At 32.3% G+C, this 20,937-nt stretch overlaps 1 protein-coding gene across 6 annotated transcripts in view; it reads right to left on the minus strand.

Moving 5' to 3' along the window:
* The window catches only part of PDS5B (PDS5 cohesin associated factor B), a 193,750-nt gene that overhangs the window by 91,770 nt on the left and 81,043 nt on the right, over positions 1 to 20,937 (minus strand). For all 6 annotated transcript variants that reach the window (XM_061171203.1, XM_061171207.1, XM_061171206.1 and 3 more), the window contains exons 4-10: positions 20,663 to 20,749; positions 20,457 to 20,554; positions 19,685 to 19,811; positions 13,693 to 13,773; positions 9,079 to 9,219; positions 6,770 to 6,885; positions 3,666 to 3,760 (exon numbers count right to left, since the gene is read on the minus strand). In XM_061171203.1, the coding sequence (XP_061027186.1) occupies positions 3,666 to 3,760; positions 6,770 to 6,885; positions 9,079 to 9,219; positions 13,693 to 13,773; positions 19,685 to 19,811; positions 20,457 to 20,554; positions 20,663 to 20,749 (745 nt within the window). The remainder of the gene's footprint in view (positions 1 to 3,665; positions 3,761 to 6,769; positions 6,886 to 9,078; positions 9,220 to 13,692; positions 13,774 to 19,684; positions 19,812 to 20,456; positions 20,555 to 20,662; positions 20,750 to 20,937) is intronic.

Below are 20,937 nucleotides of genomic sequence, written 5' to 3' on the forward strand. Positions count from 1 at the left end.
CCATGTCTATAAACAAACAGTGCTTATGATTGTGAATGGATTTAATTCTCAATAAATTAACAGTTAACAATACAATGCAAAAGCTCATAAAATCAATGCCCAGGTCCTAAGCCCCTCCACCTTGAGCATTCTCTACTAACAGGAACTATTTCAAAAAGTGTTTAAGACAATATGTCGCTAAAAAACTTCTGAAGAAATGGAAATATTATTTTATGTATCACAGAAAAGAAGGTTATTTTTAGTATTGCTTTCAAATGCCCCATGCTAAATATATCTCAAATTCATTTACCCATCAAGATAAAGACAGGAGTTTTATCTTTCGCTGTACTTGTTTCAAATGCAATACGTATTATTTCAGGTGCCACTAAAAAATGGAAAAACCAATGACACACCATCAATTTTCAGATGCATCCTCATTTCACTAAAACAAATCATTCATATTAAACAGGTATACACAAGAGCTATTAACTTATAGATATTAACTGTGCAGAGGAAGAGAAAACAGGACAAAGAAGAAATTCTCAACAGTCAGCATGATGCAGCATCTAACAATACTCTTCCCAATATGGCTACGTCCCTCAAAACTTGGCTGAAGGCACAGGATGAAGCTCATAAACACACTATGGAGAAAAGAAGATAAATGTATGTTTTTAACATATTTATTTCAGCTCACTCCTGAAACCCTAAGAAAATGTCTTTTAAAAGGGACAAGTAACAAGAGAAGAGATCACAGCAGAAGAGATTTCTCACCAAAATTTTGGCGGATGGATTACTGGTAAATGCCCAGGGACAAAGGAGAAGGATGAAATCTAAAAGGGAAAGAAAAGCCATAGACAAGCTCATTTCCAGGGTAGAAGAACCATGAAATTCAAGGCACCAAGCAATGAGAAAGGCAGAGATGAAGACAGCAGCTGAAAACATGGAATGGAGTGGTTGAAAATCTGCATTAATAGTTAGACCCCGAGATTTTTCAAATCTTTTAGCCAACTCTAAAAATTAAAATGTGCCAGGAGGCTAGAGACTAGGAAATACATAACAAGATAAATGTTTCATAAAAAATGAAACTGTACACTACCCTTTGATAAAGCAAAACATTCAAAACAATGATAAGGACTAAAAAGGTTATTGGTGAAATTATTCACATCTAAAGTATATTTCAGACAGCTATAAAAAAACAAAATATCTATTATTTAGCCAAGAGTAAACAATGCATTGAAGTTCTGACTATGGAAAAAATACTTTAAAAAGATACAGACTATGTACAGAACTACTACAAATCAACAAGAAAAAAAACAACGAACAAGCCAATTAAAAAAGGATGGGTTTAAAATTTAAACAGATACTTCATAAAAGAACATATATATCAATATGCCCATAAAAAGATGGCTAATTTCATTAGTCATCAGGAGAATGCAAATTAAAATCACAACAAACATTAAGACCTATGAGAATGGCTAAAACCAAAAAGACTGACAATACAAAATGTTGGCAAGGATGCTGAACAACTGCACCCTCAAACATTTCTGGTGCAAGTGGGAAATAGTACAACTACTATGAAGAACTTGGTCATTTCTTATAAAGTTAAACATACATTTACCCTATGACCAGCAATTTTACTCCTAAGTAGTTCCAAAGAGAAATAAAAACATAAATCCACAGAAACACTTATACAAGAATACTCACTGTAATCTTAATCATAATCGCCCCAGACCAAAAACAACCCAGATATCCGTCAAAAGAAAAAAAAAAAAGATATAAGCAAATTATGGTGTATTCATACAATGAAATACTACTCTATAATAAAAAATAAAGTAATAATATGGTGTCCCAAAGACACAAGCAATTAAAATTAAACTCCTGGTAGGATACTCTTTTCTGGGGAATGTGAATAGCCAAAGAGAAAGTATCTAAACTAAAGGTTTTCCAACAAACAACCCACCCTGATCACCCTACAGTGAAGTTCAGAGTCAACAATCCCATCCATACGCTCAGGGCTTTCTGAACAGCTTTTAATTTAGTCCCCCACTCTTAATAAAAGCCGACAGCCATGGATTGCCAAGCATTTGAGGAAAGCCTCTAACATGGAAAATACAGACAAAAGCAAATAAAAAGTGGGAAAAACAAGTGGGTGAAACAGACATTTTTAAGAAAAAGAAAACTCCAAAATACTATCATTAATATTCTCAGAGAATACTGCACCCATAACACAAGAAAAGGATGCTCCAGAGTAAAAGAAACATCCAGGATAAAAGAAGAGGAAGAGAAAAGGAAGAAACAGACAGACATACACAGACACACACATGCACGCATGCACACACACACACACACACGCTCAGGGTCACACAGAAGAAAAGGGGGGAGAAAAGAAGGGAAGGAGAGGGGGAAGGCAAAAGAGAGAGGAAGAACGGATCATCTTAAGATGAATGCTATAAAGCAGAAGCTCACACACAGCAAGCAGTCCAAGTTCAGGTGTCAGTAGGTAGACAGAGGGTTCTCCAAGCAGGATATCTCCCAGAAAAAGCAGTTTAAAATGTACTACAAGTTGGTAAAATTTTAAAAAGACTAAATAACTAAATAATAACAAGCAATAATATGAAAGATGGGAAGACAGTGCTCAGAGATAAACCATTCAAGCGTCCTTGATTGCTCAGAAAGAAGCTAGTGTTCTGATTAACTTCAGACTTTATTAATCAACTATGCAGTAAAAGCATGAAGGAGAATGTAACTTCCAAGCCCATATGGATAAAAAAGGAAAAATGAGAAGAAAAGTAATCAGCTGAGCAGAAGAGAAGAAAAATAGAAATAAAAGAAGCAAAGAATAGGTATGCAAAATAGAAAACACAAAGTAAGATAGTAGGAATAAGTTCAACTATATCAAATTCAAATTATTTCAATAAAATTTTCAAATAACATAAGAATACTATATATAACTTATGTACAGATACACATGTGACATAGATAGAAAAACATGAACAGAATGCAGAACAAATTTAACAGAGAGGTTACCCTCTACAGAAGTAGGAATGAGAGGAGTTTGTGAACAGCATTCCAACTGTATCTACAATTTACTTTTTTTAACCTCCTAAGCTAATACAGCAAAATGCCAACATTTCTGAGGAAGACAGTGGCTGCCGTATTCATCCATATTCTCTGAACTATTTCATAACTTTAAAAACCTTAACAGAGCAGCAACAGTCAGATACACAGTATTCTCATTACTATAAAAATGCAAAGTTCTGAAATACCTCATCAATATACAGATTTCAGAAAAGTTACCTCCATTAAGCATGGTTAAATTAGTTCATAAATTAATGACTCTCACCTAAGTTCTCAAAATATTAAAGACGACTGAAGTCCCATAATCTATGCAAAGTCAAGACCTGTTCAAATCCAAATGCCTAAAATACTTTTAGAATTGTTCTTAAATTAAGAAACCAATATTGTCTCTGATAATGCTACTTTTTATGTAAGTGCTTCTAGCCTATGTAGGTACTAGGAGGTAAAAATTGTAGCTTCACCATGATGATGAACTGAAACAAGAAGACTTCACTGACAATAATCACAAAAAACAACCAAAAATAAAAAGGTTTTTTTTCCTATATGTAAAACCAATTTTTTTCACCAAAGAGCATCTAGGAATATTTGCCATTATGGGTATACAGTACCTGTTAAGTCCTTTGCTAAATCAGGATGGTTCATGAGACAATGGCTAGCAAATTTCACACATTCCAGGCGAATTGGTACATGGATATCATTAAACCTGATAAAATATAAAGTCACAGAGTAATCTTTAAAATAAGAGAGACAGATAGGTGTTTAACCTGCACTTAATTTATATTTATTTCTCTAATTAAAAGAAAAAACAATTTATACAGGATAATTCAAAGCAGAACCAGACCATTTTAACAAAGTTTTTGATATACTATATATGTAAGAATGCTTTGGAACCTCTATATTAAACTAGGTCAATCTCCTGTGAGAACTATGTACTTTTAAGGAGGATGTTTAAACAGTACACATTTGGCTCAAATACAAGAACTGGAATGACAAAATTTTTCCTATAAATAGTATACTTTCTTTTTTGTTATATATAAATTTATTTATTTTATTTTATTTATTATTATTTTTGGCTGCATTGGGTCTTTGTTGCTGCGTGCGGACCTTCTCTAGCTCAGGCGAGCGGGGGCTACTCCTTCATTGTGGCACGCAGGCTTCTCATTGCGGTGCCTTCTCTTGTTGTGGAGCATGGGCTCTAGGCATGCGGGCTTCCATAACTGTGGCATGCAAGCTCAGTAGTTGTAGCTCGCAGGCTCTAGTGCACAGGCTCAGTAGTTGTGGCATATGGCTTAGTTTCTCTGCGGCATGTGGGATCTTCCCGGACCAGGGCTCAAACCTGTGTCCCCTGCATTGGCAGGCGGATTCTTAACCACTGCGCCACCAAGGAAGCCCTATAATTTCAAATATATCTGTTTATGCAAATATATGTGTATACATAATGCACATATACATTATTAAATCCCACATTGAAAAGAAAGCTTTTCCTCAAATTATTCTTTCTTAAATACAGAACATTCACAAATGTTTGGTAGATCTTGCACTAAACCCTGTATTACTTTATATGACTCTAAAATTGTGCCAAAATTACTCCTATCTATCATAATTATTTCCACTAATATCAAAGCAAATTTTTACATGTATATGTAAATACCTTAGTATGTATCTCTAAAAAGTTAAAACTCTTTGGGTGATAAGTCATTTAGGTATCTTTTACTCTTATATTTCCCCTCTCTATCTTTTTCTTTTCCTTTGTAATCTGGTGAAGCAACTGTTTTGTGTTTGTGTGTGTAGTGTTTTTCCACAGTTTAGATTTTGATAATTTTATCATTCTGATGTCAATTAACAGGTTCCCCTCTCTCCTAAATCCTGCACATTAGGAATCAGGTCTAGAGACTTGATCATATTCACGTTCATTTTTTAGCAAGACTACTTGATAACGGCATTGTGTTCCTCCATCAGGAAGCACATGATGCCTAGTTGTCTCTAAACCATTGATGTTCAAAGCCTATATACATAAGTTCAGTGTGGACTACAAAGCAGTGGGTTTTTTTTTAAATCTTAAGTAACAACAAGAACGTTAAAGTGAAGCAAGAATTTTCCATTTGACATTTTCATAAGTCTTAATTCCCGAAGATCAAAAAGTCTCCAAATCTTGTATCACCTAATACCATAAGAAACAAAATCTAGCATCAGAAAGAAAAAAAGTCTTCTGAAGGAGCAACAAATTACTCATAAAAGATTATTATTAGGAAACAAACTGCTTTATGAAGTACACTCAAAAAAATCTAGTCTATAAAATCTAGTCTCTGGTATCATATAGTTTCCTGAGTGTTCTGAATCCAAGTACTCAATCCCTGTATACTTTAACCTTTCTCAACTAAACATGTACCAAATAACCATTAAAAAGACATCTTTAAAAAAATACTCTAGCTCCCTAATTTGGTAATAATATGCAAGTTTTATGTCATTAATAAAAAAATGAAAAATTACAATGTAATCAAAAGGTAAAAAATTTAAATTAGAATTTTTCCTCCTAAAATCCTACAAAATAAAGTCTGGCTAATCCAAGTCCTGATTTAAAGATATATTAAATGTCTATATGTAAAACTGTATTTGTTTTAGCACATTAAATAAAATAGATTTTGATTTTAGTTGCACAGTTTAATTAAACAAACTATTTTGCCCTCTTGCTCATTGTATTTAAGGGGAAAAAGTCTAGAAATCAAACTCAAAATGACAATGGGCTAATACTTATTAGTTTAACACACCTTGTTAAATATTATTATTGAGCTACATAAGAGATAAGAAAACAGAGTAAGAATTTAGGGCTTAACATATAAAGGCTTATATGATTTGACAAATTAGAAAAACAAGACCAGAAGAGATTATCTTTATCATAATCATTGATAGTTCTGGTAACGAAATGGAAAGAAAAGTGGTGATGACAATGCAAATATTTCAACACAAAGAAAACAGAGTAAGAATCTCAATCCTATTTACTTCTTTATTTACGACTTAATTGCATTATTTGTTATAAGCATAATAATAAAAGGGGGAAAAAAATCCTCCTCTATCCTCAGGGTCAAAGTAGGTTTCAGCCAGGGCACTTGGAAGTGGTTTTAACATATTCAAGGTCGGGGTATCTTTAGAAAAGTAATAAAATAAACCCCTCTCACAGAAAAAATATAGAAACACATTCAAAATTTTGCAACCGATTTCAGGAGGTTTGTGGATCATTAAAAGCATACAAGAAGCCCAGGTTATCATTTCCTCATTATCATAAGAAATGTAGAAAGGAGGTTAGTAGGAGGAATATACATAATCATTTATTTATTCATTCTATGGACACCCTTTTATCTTTACAATGTCTCCAAATAATCTAATTAAATATAATTTTTTTGTGGAGAGGCTATATCTCACCATGATGTATTTTTGGTTGGAATTAATCACTATGTAATAATACACTTCAATTTCATGATTATAATACTTTGTGAGATAGCTTTTTAAATGTATCTTTTAAAAATTACTGAAGACAAAATAAGAAGGGGAAACTGTAAATATGGCCAATCGCCATTAGCATTCAAGAATTTCAAAATATAAGACCCCTCATTTTTATGATTTCAGAAAACAATCTTAAATGTGGGTGCTGTTTTAAAATAGTAAGTAGATATAAACACATATTACTTTTAAACAGGACACCAAAATCATATACCTGCCCAAGTAACACTGCCAAAGTGGTTTGTTTTGAGAAGCCAATTCTGAATCCTTTGCCCCAAACATTTTTGCCAGTAGTTTAACAACTTGAAGGCGTTCCTCATTATCATTGCTCTAAAACAAAACACAACCACAGCTTTAAAACCATGAGGTAGATATACTGAGAATAATTTTTCCCATGATTTCCCTTAATCTCCAATTCCACAGAAAACCTTTTATGAACTTCAGCTGAAAAATTATACATAAAAATGTTTAATATATTTTTCATAAAATTAAATGTTACCTTAAATATTCTAATCATCTCAAATTACATTAAAGGAGTACTCTCCTACATGAAAATTCATCCCAAAGTCTGATTAAAATTTAGTGGCCCCTCCTACAATTGAGGCTTGTTTCCATTCAAAATCAAAATCAAAAACTAACTTGCATCAAACCTACTTGGGACCCTTGAAAAACTATTTGTGGTCTTTAAGAATAGACACTGATAGAGGCTAATCCTACAGTAAACAGAGACTTATGTATGAAGGTACTTGTTAAGCCCTTTGTAGAAATAAATATGCACTATATCTCCCAACAGGAGAGTCAGTTCATCTACATACATCAGATTCATAATGGAGTTCAACGACGTGATGAAGCCTTACACATGCAAAAACTAAAGTTTCCACTTTATATAGAAAATGGGTACTCTGGGGATGAGAACTCATATTTTATTACTGCTTTTGGTACCTCCAACAAATGACAATATTTAAATGAATGAGCCAGCCACAATACTAGACTTGAACACAAAATGTGACAATTAGAGATTGTTAAAAGCACTAATATTCAAGGTACTTGGATGGCACTGTACAGATTTTCTTTTAAATTTTAAACCAATGCCAAAGCCCAGCATTTAAAGCCCCCGTGATATGACCTGACTCATCTCTATTATTTGATTATTCCTCTAAAAAAGTACGTTTTAACCCTGGCTGCACATTAGAATGACCTATAAGGCTTTTAAAAAACAACAAACAAACAAACAAAAACTCATGTCTGGACTCCACTGCCAGAAATTCTGATCTCGGTTAATGCCTGGACATCTGCTTGTTTATTAAGGCTCCACAGGTGAAGATTCTAATGGGCAGCCAGGAATGATTTAAACTTACTTTATGCTACCATGCAACTGTAATTCTTTGCGTTCTGCAAATTCACCCAGCACCTTCCTACCTCTATATGATTCTGTATGCTGTTTCCTTTGCTTCAATTGTATGCTGTCTGTATCTTTTATGATACTTATAATATTTGGCCTCTTATTAGATATGGATTTTTTCCTCTTCCTCCCATAATAGATGTTAAATTTGCTGAAAGCAGGGATGATAATTCTTATTTTTGTATTTCTTACAGTATTCAATATTTTTATTAGAGAAAATCAAAGCAACAAATAATTAAAGGTATGACTGCCTTTTGCCTCATCAAAATTGCTAACAACATGAAAAAAGGGGGTAGAGGAAGGCCAGTGAATCAAATGTGTCACTTGAGAAATACACCAAAAATATGTCCCAGAATAAAATGAGAATAATTATTTGCTGCATTTGGGGGGTATTTACACTACCAACATAAACTATTTATTTTGTGGTTTTCAAAGAGACAAATTCAAATTTTTAGAAACAAGAAATACAACACAGAAATCATTTAAAAACTTTTCTGGGTGGTACAGTGGGGTTCATCAGAGTATTAATTATAACCAGATTTATTTAACCTTTATGTAATAATTTGAAGAGAAAATATGCCCCAAATCTGCAAATGAAACTCAATTTTATGGCATAATTTAATGCCAAGGCAATAAAGACGTTACCGAAAGATTCCAGAAAGCCATGTGAAAAGCAAAGGAGCTTTCAAGATAGGCTAGGCAAGTACAAGATAATATTCATAAAGGGAAAATATTTCACCCTATGTCGATAATAGACCCTAAACTATTTTTATGGCACATCAAGGGGTCTTGGGAACCACTATAAACTATGCCTTTAAAACGTGAAAGTTTGATGTATAGCTATGACCTCAAAAGTTAGTCACAACCCAGAATTTATCTGGAAAACATCTGAAGGAAAATATCATCCTGCTAATCATTAATTCATCAGATTTTATCTGCTAGGCACCATGCCAGGCACTGGAGATACACAAATATGCAAGGCACAAACATGTAAATAAATAACAGTGATATACCACCACATTTGTAACATTCAGTTAAAACCACTATAAGGATTAAAAAGCCACAAATAATGCGCTTTGCTAATCTGGTTGATAAAACCATATTATTTTTAGAATAGTTACCTTCAATTTAAATTCAAGCTGGGGTAAAACTGAGAGCAGCAAATGACTATCAATATTATAGAGCTCCAAAATTAAGTCAAAGACATGCTCTGACAAATCGCTGATAGATGTTTTCCCAAGCATCAGAACCTGATTAAAAAACTTTTGAGAAAGAAAATTTATCATTAATAGAAACACCATAGATAAAGTGAATTTTCTGAAATTTTATTATTCAATTAAGTTCATTATCATTCTATACAGAGTCAAAACAGGCATACCAAAACATTTTCTAAGAAGGTGGGAAATCACTACTGGCTACATAAAAACATAAAACATGGAATTCACCTCGTACATAATAAAAGACAAGTAATTTGTACTGACTCATCAATTAGCATATCAATAAATACCCTACCTACCAAATACACTTTATTCCACATTATGGTACTTACCGTATTTTATTTTGTACACATGTCTTAGTTTCTCTACTAGATAAATTTCTTAAGGGCAAGGGATCACATTTTGTTCACCATAGCAGTATGGGAGACAACAGTATGGAAGACAAAGCCTTACACCTTCATAGTAGAAACCAATTCCATTTTTAAAATACATAATTTTATATTTACAAGGCAAAACAATATCTTTCTAATACTTTTTGTCTTCTTTTATATTCTGATAAACAATGTATACATACATACAAAGTTTATAGCACTAATTAAAGTCCAATTAAAAGCACATACAAACACAAGGAAAATCCAAATGTGAACAATTTTTTTCTATAAGCAGCCAGCACTAACTAGTTTCCACACTCAGATCATTCATCATGTTACTACTGAAAATCGTAAAAATACATGGCATAATGATCAAGTTCCTTTCTACTTAAAGTTTTCCAAATATGTAAAAAATTAACCCAGCGCATATCCCACATATTCTCCACAGCATCTTTTATCTCCTTGAAGAAGGAATTAAGGATTCTTTACCCCGCACAAGCTGCCCTGATCTCTTCTTTCTGTGACAGTTAACAAACAACTTGGCTTAATCAGGTTTTCTATCTGGAAAGTACAGTCAGGACTTTACATTTCAATGTCTCCTCTGCTTACTTTTAGTTCCTGTGTTGTTCTTAAGTTTTTTAGATCTACGAACCTGTACCAACCACCTAGCCATGAAGGGAAAAAAAGAAAATATTCTGTTCTACTATTCTTTCTTTATTGGTTTTAAAAATAACTCGTCTGTCCTCCATGTTCATCAATTTTGTGGGAAAAGAATTTCATGACATCAAAGGTTAAATTCTCATTCAAGTTGAAGATAAAGTGGCTTCGTTGTTTCCATTCGAAAATTTTCTCCTGTTTAAAAATGATAAATCTACCTTTCTTTACAGAAAATAATTCTTTCCAATCTGGCCATCTTGGTGATCAAACCATCCTCTTCTTCTATCAGTCTGGGGAAAACTCATTTGAAAATAGGAAAAAAACAAAACAACAACAACAAAAAAAACCCAGTGTAACTTTCTACAAAGTCCATCAAAAACATTTATTTGACACTTATAATCTCCATCTATCTCCAAGTCAGTCTTCACTGTATAACAAGAGCCTAGTACACTGCCTGACAGAGAGGTATCCAAAATAGATTCAGTAAATGAATGAATGATACGTAACAGGTACTATAATACAACTATAGGTGAAACAACCTTCCTGAGGGTATACAATTCAGTGGAAGCAGATATAGATTTGAATAAAGTATTTGCTACCAAAAAACATCAGTCTTTTACTGACAAATGGTAACTAATTTTCACATAACAAATTAAATTATAACAACTGCCTCCTAATGAAAGGAGTAAGAGGAGTAAGTTAAAGGTCGATAAGAAATTCTACCTTAGATTTAAATGATCAATTTTAATTACAAAAGTGCTTTCACATCAGTTAACACATTCTCTACCATCACCCCAAGCATTATTAACTCCAATATCTAAGGCTAAGTGAGATTAAGCAAATTAACCAAATTTTACCTACATCAAGACAAGCTTGATACATTTTTTCAATCCAACAAAATACTTCCGTGCTATCCCCTAAAACTTGTGATTAAAAAGATCTGGTAAAAAATAACAACATTACCAAGAAGTGATCCATGTAGGAAATTTTTTGAATTGTCACTACATACTTTTTGTTTTTGATACTGTTGTACCTTTTATGTATATATATATATATATATATATATACACACACACACACACACACATACACATACACACACACACTTTTTAGTTTCATGAGTTGTCAAGTTACAAAAAATTTTATTTTAAAAAGTTATCTATAACGCCACAGTGATTTCTTAAGTTCTATATATGTAAACAGCACTGTATATAAAGAGGAAATTTGAATGTGTCTATATGCATGAGAGTGAAAAAAGACACAAGTAAAAAAGAGACAGAAGTGGGGTTATTATTACCTTGACATCCTACCTCTATTTTTGCTTGCTAATTCTCTACTAGGAAGATATATGAATAATGGTTATTACATGTACAAATCCAAAAAGGCTGAGAATGATTTTTACACTGTACTAAAACCCCACAAGACAATTAAGCTCACCAGAAAGTATTTTACATGTAATTGTAGATTTATAAGGGAGAAGAGGAGAAAAAAAAAAGCAATTCTTAATGACTTCTTAGCTAACTCTCAAATAAGTCAAGGGACAAGAAAATAGGAAAAACAGAGAGAGATAAGAAAATAATGACAAAGTACTGGGAATAAATAAATATATAACTGAAAGTGTGCTCAGACTATTCTACTAATCCTGTGCCTCTTGCCCCCAGCCTCAGCTTCTGATAAAGACATAACCAAGTATGGATGGGGCTGTCTATTTCTGTAGGTAAGAACTAAGAGCAGGAAATTAACATGAGGTGTAAGTGACAGGGAAATGTTTTTACCTTGATTTACCTGGGATTGCTAAAAGTATTTCCTTGGTCCTTCTATCTTTCTTTTAACTTTTATTATAAATATTTTCAGACATACACAGATGTTGAGAGAATAGTATAATGAACCTAATCACCTCATTCTATCTTGAATTTTTTTTTTCTTTTATTACCCAATCAAATATTTATTTTCCCAATCCTAGAAAATGTATCAGCGTAGTATAGTGTTAATTTCTTATTTTTATGCCAGAAAAAGGCATCAGAAAAAGGTAAGTGTTCCCCTAAAAACATCTGACTCAGCAATATCAACTTAAATAAATGACCACCAGGAGGAGCTCACCTAAGTATATCTAATGGCCATGGAAACAGTCATTCACAGGCACTTGAAGCAAAGGAAAAGGGAAGGGGCACTTAATAACAGAATGCTTAAATCTGGTTCTACAGATTTCAAGTGCCATTATGTCATAACAGAAAGAACTCAATCCACTCAATCTAACCAATTTACTGCAGCCAATACCCAAGACTCACAAAACTTGCAGAAATCAATATTTAGAATTCTCTGGCAATCTGACTGGAGCTATTAAGATAGGTTACACAATTTAATTCTCCAGATTCTGAAAGTCCACCCTCCAAAACAATTTCTTTACAAATTAAATACATTTTTCCAAATCATCATGTGCTCACAACTATTTAAGGTCATAAGCCAGTAACAAAAACTGGAATTTACCATAGTACTGTTCCATAAAGTATGTTAATTTTCAAAGTACATCTTTTCATGATGTATTTTTATATACTAAATTAAATTTTGTATTACTTCAAGAAAAATTCTCCTTCAATAAACTTCAGGAAAATTAAGTACATAAGTAATTATAAAAGGCTTTCTTTCTCACTTTTTTCAAGAAGACAGATTTACATGTTTACATGTGGGTAAAAATGGAAAGCAGGTGGAGAGACAGACCTGCTACACAATTCCAGAGGCCAACATCAAGACTGCATTCTAGATTTGTTCCAGTAGGTACCATTCACACGGAAAACAATGTGAATGGTGCCACCTAGAGTTGTGCAACTCAACAGAACTATGGGGGAAAAATTAAAACTTATAATAAGCTTCTATCAGTGAACTTATCAGATAAAATACATTTCTTCTGAAAATAAATAGAAGATCATTAACCATAAATAAGTAGATTTGAGATGATAATGAAAGGGCTTGTTTCATTGCAATTCTTCCCCCTTCTCAGAAAAGGTAGATTTATATGGAATCTACCCCAGGGAGAGCCAGATAGGCAACTTTCACCACACTGCTGTCATTCACACTTGCCTTCAATTTTTATGTCTTGATATTAGTTCATATGTTCTTCTTGTACAAATCATTTAATTTCCAAAAAGCTGTAAGCAACTTCTCTGAATAATGATAAGTTCTATATGATTTATCTAATTACATTTAACTCGATTTCCAACAATAGAAACAGTGTATCTTGCTAACCAAAATAAAAACTGTTTTAGTTCCTAGGCAATTTGAAAGAGAGAAATGAATGAACAAAGAATATGAGAGCTAATCTTCTAGAAAATATTAACCAATAATAATTTTAAATAAGGAGAAAGAAAATACACTTAATTATTAAAACAATACAAAATGTTAAAGTATGTACCACTTGCCGAAATTCTGCTCCTAGCAGTCTTTAAAATTTTGGCTAATCTTTCCGACAACCAATTGGACAAGTAAAACTTACATTGGTAATATATGGTTCAATAGCTTGAGCTGTCCTCTTCAGTAAAGCCTTTGCCAAATCATATGCTTGCTTGTTTAAATTCTGAAGGAAAAAAAAACAGTATCTATATTATACACCACTAACTATGAAAAAGGAAATATTACCTGTATTCAAAAAGCTACTGTTAAGTCAATAAATGAGAAAACTGTTTAAGACTCAATTCGAATAAAAGGGCGACGGCAAAGCCACTTTTCTCCTAAGACTAACTGGTCTAGTAGATCTTAAGATCCCTTCCAAGCAAGGATAATTATATTCTCTTCATATCTTATTCATAGCATAAGGTAAACCACATAGAAAAGGTCAATAAATGTTTATTAGACAGAAAAGGAGATACTGAGTCACTGTAAAGCTAGTTGCAAAGTCAAATCAGTTCAGCTGAGTACAAATACAGGCTATTTCACTCCAAGACCAAAAGAACCAAAACATCATAAGAGAATGAACTGGGTCCTAGTGTGGGCAGAAATGGGGAATCCACAGGTGGCAAAAGACTAAAGAGTTTGGGGCAGCTATGGGAAAGCAGATTCTCCTGAAGCACATCTCAGAGCATAGGGAAGTCCAAGGATATAAGAAACATAACAAGGGAATCCCCTGGCCGTCCAGTGGTTAAGACTCAGCGCTCTCACTGCCGGGGCCCCGGGTTTGAGCCCTGGTCAAGGAACTAAGAAACCACAAGCCATGCAACACTGCCAAAAAAGAAAAAAAAAAGAAACATAAATAGTCAAGTATGAAAAGAAAAAAAGTACAAGAAAAAATACCTTAAGAAAATATGTTTCTAAGAGATTTTGATGATGGAAAGAATCATGACCAAAGATCTAAAATGGAATCACTATTCCAGTTTAAACATATTACAGACAGCAGGAAAAGAGTATATATCCTGAAACTCACATTCAGCATATTTTTAGATTTATCTGCATTGATGCTTTGTATTGTATCATTTCATTAATATCTAACTGCTGCTTAGTATTTTCACATATAATATGCTACAGCTTATTTACTCATTCTCCTATTCATAGACATTAAACTGTCTTGTATTGATACATGCTTCCTTGTGCATATAAGAAATAATTTTCTATAAATACTACCTTTGCCATTTTTCAAATGAGCTGTTTTGTCTTGTTCTTATTTGTAGAGTTTCTCTATACACTAAACATTTGCCAATTACATGCACAACATATCTTAGAGCCTATACCTATGTTTTTACAATGCTTACGCTACCTTAGGACATACAAAAGTTTTCATTTTAATATAACCAAATATATCAATCTTTTCCTATTTGGCTTGTGCTCTCTCTATATTTTTTAAATTCTTTTCTATATTGAGGTTAATTTGTTGTTTTATATTTTCAAATAAAATTTCAAAGATTTGCTTTTCAGATTTAGATCTTTATTCTGCCCGTAATTTATTTTTATGCATGGTGTGAAATAAGAATCTTATATTATTTTCCATACAGATATTCAAGTCCATTATTCCCTCCAATGACTTCCCTGTAATACTCACACTCTCAAGTTTCTATACAACCATGTACCCATTTGTAAATTTTCCATTACTTCCATATGTCCCTTTGTCTATTACTGCCTGATTACAGTCAAAGGGACATATGGAAATAATGTCTTAACACCAGGTAAGATAAGTCCCCGCTTTCTTATTCTTATTCAAAAACCAATTTGTCAAACTACACACACATGTACATATACACACGCAATACACATTCACAATTTCTATTTTGATTAGGTTATCTATTAGTATGCAGAGGAATGAAATTATTGTGATACTGAGTTTCCCATCACATAAACATAACAAATCATGCAACATGTTTAAGTCGTCTCTTACACTTCTCCAACAACTGTAATAATTTTGAACATTAAGGTCATGCACATTGTTAATAAATTTCTAAGTAGCTCAAGTCTTTGTTAAAGCTACAAATAAAAATTTTTTGAAACTATACTAACAGATTTTTATATATTGATCTTATATCTAGCGACTTTGCAGAATTTTCTTATTTGTTCTAGAAACTAATCTGTACACTGTTTTGTGTTTTCTGCACAGGCAGTCGTAACATCTGCAAATAATTTCAGTTTTGTTTCTTCTTTCTTATCCTTTTATCTTTTGTCTTGTTTTACTCCACTAACTTAAGGCTTCTAGTTAATGCCGATTCGAAATAGCATACTTGACTTTTTCCTGAGTAGAAGTGACATCTTGACAATGTTCCTAACTTCAAAGAAAATGCTTCAGCATTTCACCATTAAGTGCAGTATCATACATAACCTTATCAATTTAAGGAAGTTCCTTTCTATTTCAAATATGTTAATATTTTTTATCATAAGTTATACTGAATTTTATCAAATGGTTTTCTTATACATCTATTGATATTTTTTCTCTTTGTTCTGTTAATTTCCACAAATATTTTTTAATGTTAATCCATCTTTGAATCCCTAAAATTTAGCCAGTTTGCTCATTACCAATATTACTTTATATCATTCTGGATAGTGTCCACTATTATTTTATATTGGATTTACATGAATGTATTATAAATTAAATTAGCCTATTATCCTCCTTTCTTGAACTTGGTTTTCTCTCGTTTTCCCTATGAAGACTATATTCTGCTCATAATGTGAATTGTGGAGCATGCCTTCCTCTTCTATAATCTGAAAAAGTTTGCTGAATATCAGGATTACATGGCACTTAAATGATTAATAGAAATCTCCTGGTGATGAGTTTAAGTTCCTTCATGCTTGGTTTGAGTTCTGCTGCTGTTGCTATTATTACTGCCATTGTTGTTTGAGAGGAAAGATTTTTGTTTGTTTTATGGATATAGTTTTTAAAACCAATTAAATTTCTTTTATTGGTTAAAGGTTATTCAAGATTTTCTCTCTTGAGAAAAACTGGCAAGTTTTAATTTCTAGAAATTTGTTTTGTCCAACTCCAAATATGTTAGCATAAAATACTGTTCACGGAATTTTTGATCTTTTTAATGCCTGCTGTTCCTTATTTCATTCTAAAACTGTATATTAATACCATCTCCCTTTTTCTGATTCAAACTGCCAAGGGTATGCCTATTTAATACACTTTTCGAATTACCAACTTTAGGTTTTTCTGAAATGTCACTGTGTTTTCTATTTCATTCATTTCTGTTCTTCATGGTTTACTTTCTTGTACAGACTGTATAACCTAATGATATTTTTATAATTTCTTGAACTGGACACTTTAACTATAAAGTTAGATTAAAACAACATTTAAGTTGAATCCCACAGGTTTTAATATGTATCATTTTAATTATCATTTCTAAATTTCTTATAACTGCCATCATGATTTACTCTTTTGACAGATTAATTATGAGTGCTACAGGCTTGTTAGTTTTGTGTTTTAAAATCCTCAAGAACTGTTGGGCTATTTGATTTATAATCAATTGGAAATGTATTAAAATGGCCCACTAAATTGTGAGTTTGTTTCTCCTTATAATTCTTTCAATGTGTGCTTTATATATTTTCAGCCTATGTGAATACAAGTTTAGGCATCTTCCTGAGAACTAAAACTTATCATTGTATAACTCCCTTCTTTACTTGGTGAAGACTATAACATCTAAAATCAATACAAGTTACTTCAGCTTTCCTTCAGTTAGTATGTGCCTGGCACAGCAAATCTTTTTTCCATCCTTTTAGTGACAACCTTTTTGTGACATTATTTTTGTATCTCTCATTAACAATGACCAGTTGGATTATTTTTAATCTAATCTGACAACCTGAAGTAGTAAATTTGGGCCATTTACATTTATTGTAATTCTTCCTTGCATTGTAATCCTTAAAATTTTAACATGAATACTTCATTTAAAGTTCAAAGTAGGGCTTCCCTGGTGGCGTAGCGGTTAAGAACCCACCTGTCAGGGACTTGTCTGGTGGTGCAGTGGTTAAGAATCCACCTGCCAATGCAGGGGACATGGGTTCGAGCCCTGGTCTGGGAAGCTCCCACATGTCGCGGAGCAACTAAGCCCATGCACCACAACTACTGATTCTGCACTCTAGAGCCCACTAGCCACAACTACTGAGCCCGCGTGCCACAACTACTGAAGACCGTGCACCTAGACCCCGTGCTCTGCAACAAGAGAAGCCACCACAATGAGAAGTCCACGCACTGCAATGAAGAGAAGCCCCCGCTCACCACAACTAGAGAAAGGCCGCACACAGCAACAAAGACCCAACACAGCCAAAAATAAATTAATTAATTTTAAAAAAATAATAAATTTCAAAGTAAATCAATAGCTCTATACTCCTGATCATCAGCAAGATCATATCACTCCTTGACTCTATTAAGCCATTCAATCTTACATGTTATTTTTATCCAGTGGTTTAGGACCATTTTGTTAAAATCCCTTTAATTAATCATTATAATTATTATCGCTACTGTTTTTGTTTTATATATCAGTTCTTATTTAGAGCATTTCATTGTTCACCAATACTTCTTACACTTCACTTCTTTCAAGTTCAATTTCCATTATTCTAAAGTACTCAAATAGTAGTTCTTTCAGGAAGGCTCTATTGACAAGTTGTATATTTAATGTCTTAATTTCACTCAAATTGGATAGCAACTGTGTGCATGCGTATACAGTTATGTTATCTCAGTACTTTGGAAATATAGGTCCATTATGTTCTGGCATCTATCCTTGCTACTGAGAAGTCAGCGATCAGTTTAATGTTTATTCCTTGGTAAGGGATATGTCTTTTCCCTCTGGATGCTTTATAGATTATTTCTATTTTGTCATTCTACAAATTCTCCAGGATACGCCTACACTGGGATTTATTTTTATTTATTCTGTTCATGACACTTTTGTTACCTAACTCATAAATTTACACTTTTCATCAGTTGTAGAAAATTTTAAGCAAATATCTACTTGAATATCATCTTTTCTCCATTCTTATGCAGTGTTCTGCATCACTTTTAAATATATTGGACCTTTTCATTCTATCGTTATGTTTTCCTTAACTTTATCTCACTGCATCTGTACAATTTCCTCAGATCTATCTCCTAGTTCTCTAAATATCTTTTATAATCCAAAAAATATTTTGATTTCTATGAACATTTTTCATTTCTACTTTTTTTTCTAACCGTACCTTCTTCTCCTTTCATATGTCTAGCTATCATACTTTTTAACTCTTATACTTCTAGATATTAAAACATAAAATTGTTATCTTTAATCCTTTTAAAGGTATTTAATATTTTTATCTAATAAATATATTATCTGAATTTTTACTTAGTATCTGATTTTCAGTATTGATGGACTTCTTAAAAGTTTGGAAATTTTGGATTATGAGGTCATTTTTAATGAAACATTATTTCTGTGAAGGCTGTGTAGCTATAAATTTAAGTTATATCTTTCCAAAAAGGTCTTAATTTTACAGAGACCTTTATACTGGTGAATCACAGAACCATATTTCCAACTGCTTACTAGAGTGTTAGTCATTTTCAAAGAACGAAACACACAAAAACACACACAACACACACACAACTTGATTAATATCACCCAGGCAAGAAATACTTGTGTCATCAACATATCCTTTTCTCCAAGTTAGTAAAGACTTCCCTTTTAATTTCACCCCTCCCCACCATCTACACTATCATTGTCTTTTACCTAAGGCCTTATTTGGTTGTGTAACTCCCAACATATAAAGTTATATAATTGCATCAAAGTAGCTATTAATGTGTTCCTTGAAACATAATCCTATACAAAACTGAGTTATTACAGATACTTTATCACATGTACTACATCTGTTATCTCTTCATTTAATTAGTGACTAATAAGTGTATCATGTTTTATTAAACACAAGTGATGTTCATTAATATTAATCAATAAAAGTCTCCAAAACTATAAAGCAGGATAAATTGCATTTTAAACGTAAGCAAATTCTGGACCCTAATATTAACAGGCTTTTGATATATTTCAATATATATTGCTACTTACCTTATGGGCAGGTACCAGATTTACCAAAACTGTATCCAAAAGCTCCTGAGATACTGTATCACCTTCACAAATAATAGAACTCATGAGATCCACCATATGCATATGAACTTTCTGATTGTGGCCGTTGCTGAAATTCAAAATTGATATTTCATTTAAAGTATATCTGAAATTTATAAGATTTAATCATAACATAGAACATTACACTTTATTTTAAAATGATACTCAGGTATTAATTAAATCAAATTCTACATATTCATTTAAAGCTTCCCTCTCTTCCAAATCTTACAGTAGCATCCAAAATATTTTTTAAATTACATTTCCAGGATTACTTTTTCCTAATTTTTACCAGTCTCACAATCAAAAGTAATTAAATCAAATGCAACTTTAGTTTTGCCTTAAATTCAGAAAATCAAACTACTTTGCGGAAGTTAATTCTAGTAGATAAATTTAAGGAATACACAAAGAACTCAACTATTCACATGAATTAAGGAGTCAGTAATATGCGATTTAAATAAAAGAAAATAATATAATCCAAAAAATATTTTTATATTGGCTATAGATTACCTTATGCCACTCTTATATTATTCTCTACAGTATAGAATTAAGTTGTATTCATTGTCAAAACATCTATAAAAATCATGTTAATGAGTTAAGTTATAACTCTTAGCCTTCCAATATTCATCATAGTAAACACAGTTTATGCAGATTCACCTGTAAGTTAAAAATTCTTTACATTTAAAAAAAGATTATACTCTTTGTAAAGTAAACTTACTTTATAACTGAAAATAATGTTCTGTATAATTGGGTAAAAATTTCATTGCTGTCTTCCAACTCAAAGCATATGTTATATGACTTGACCCAAGCAATGTTCTAAGAATAAGATATAAAAAAGGAAAAGGGTAAAATTTTAATTAGTAAAAATATACAAGCACAAAACCCAGTTTAAAATGTCATCTCAAGATAGAATATATTGCTTACCTCAAGTAAATAAAAATACCTATTGAATTGTGGGCTCTTTGTATCCTCTAGCCCCTTCAACTGCCTTGTTATAAACATAAATATATCCTTAAAAAAAAAAAAAGACAAAGTTTTGTTTAGATTATGAAAATATCCACTAAAATTCCTAAAGATAATTCAGCACTCATGTGTATCTATCATGATAAATTGTAAAGAACCAGTTTAAAAAAATTCTACTTGGCTGGAATTTTTTAAATGTGCATCATCATGAAAACACCAAATATCTTACTGCCCTT

This window comes from Eubalaena glacialis, chromosome 16, assembly GCF_028564815.1.
Source record: "Eubalaena glacialis isolate mEubGla1 chromosome 16, mEubGla1.1.hap2.+ XY, whole genome shotgun sequence".
In the NCBI taxonomy this organism is placed as follows: Eukaryota; Metazoa; Chordata; class Mammalia; order Artiodactyla; family Balaenidae; genus Eubalaena; species Eubalaena glacialis.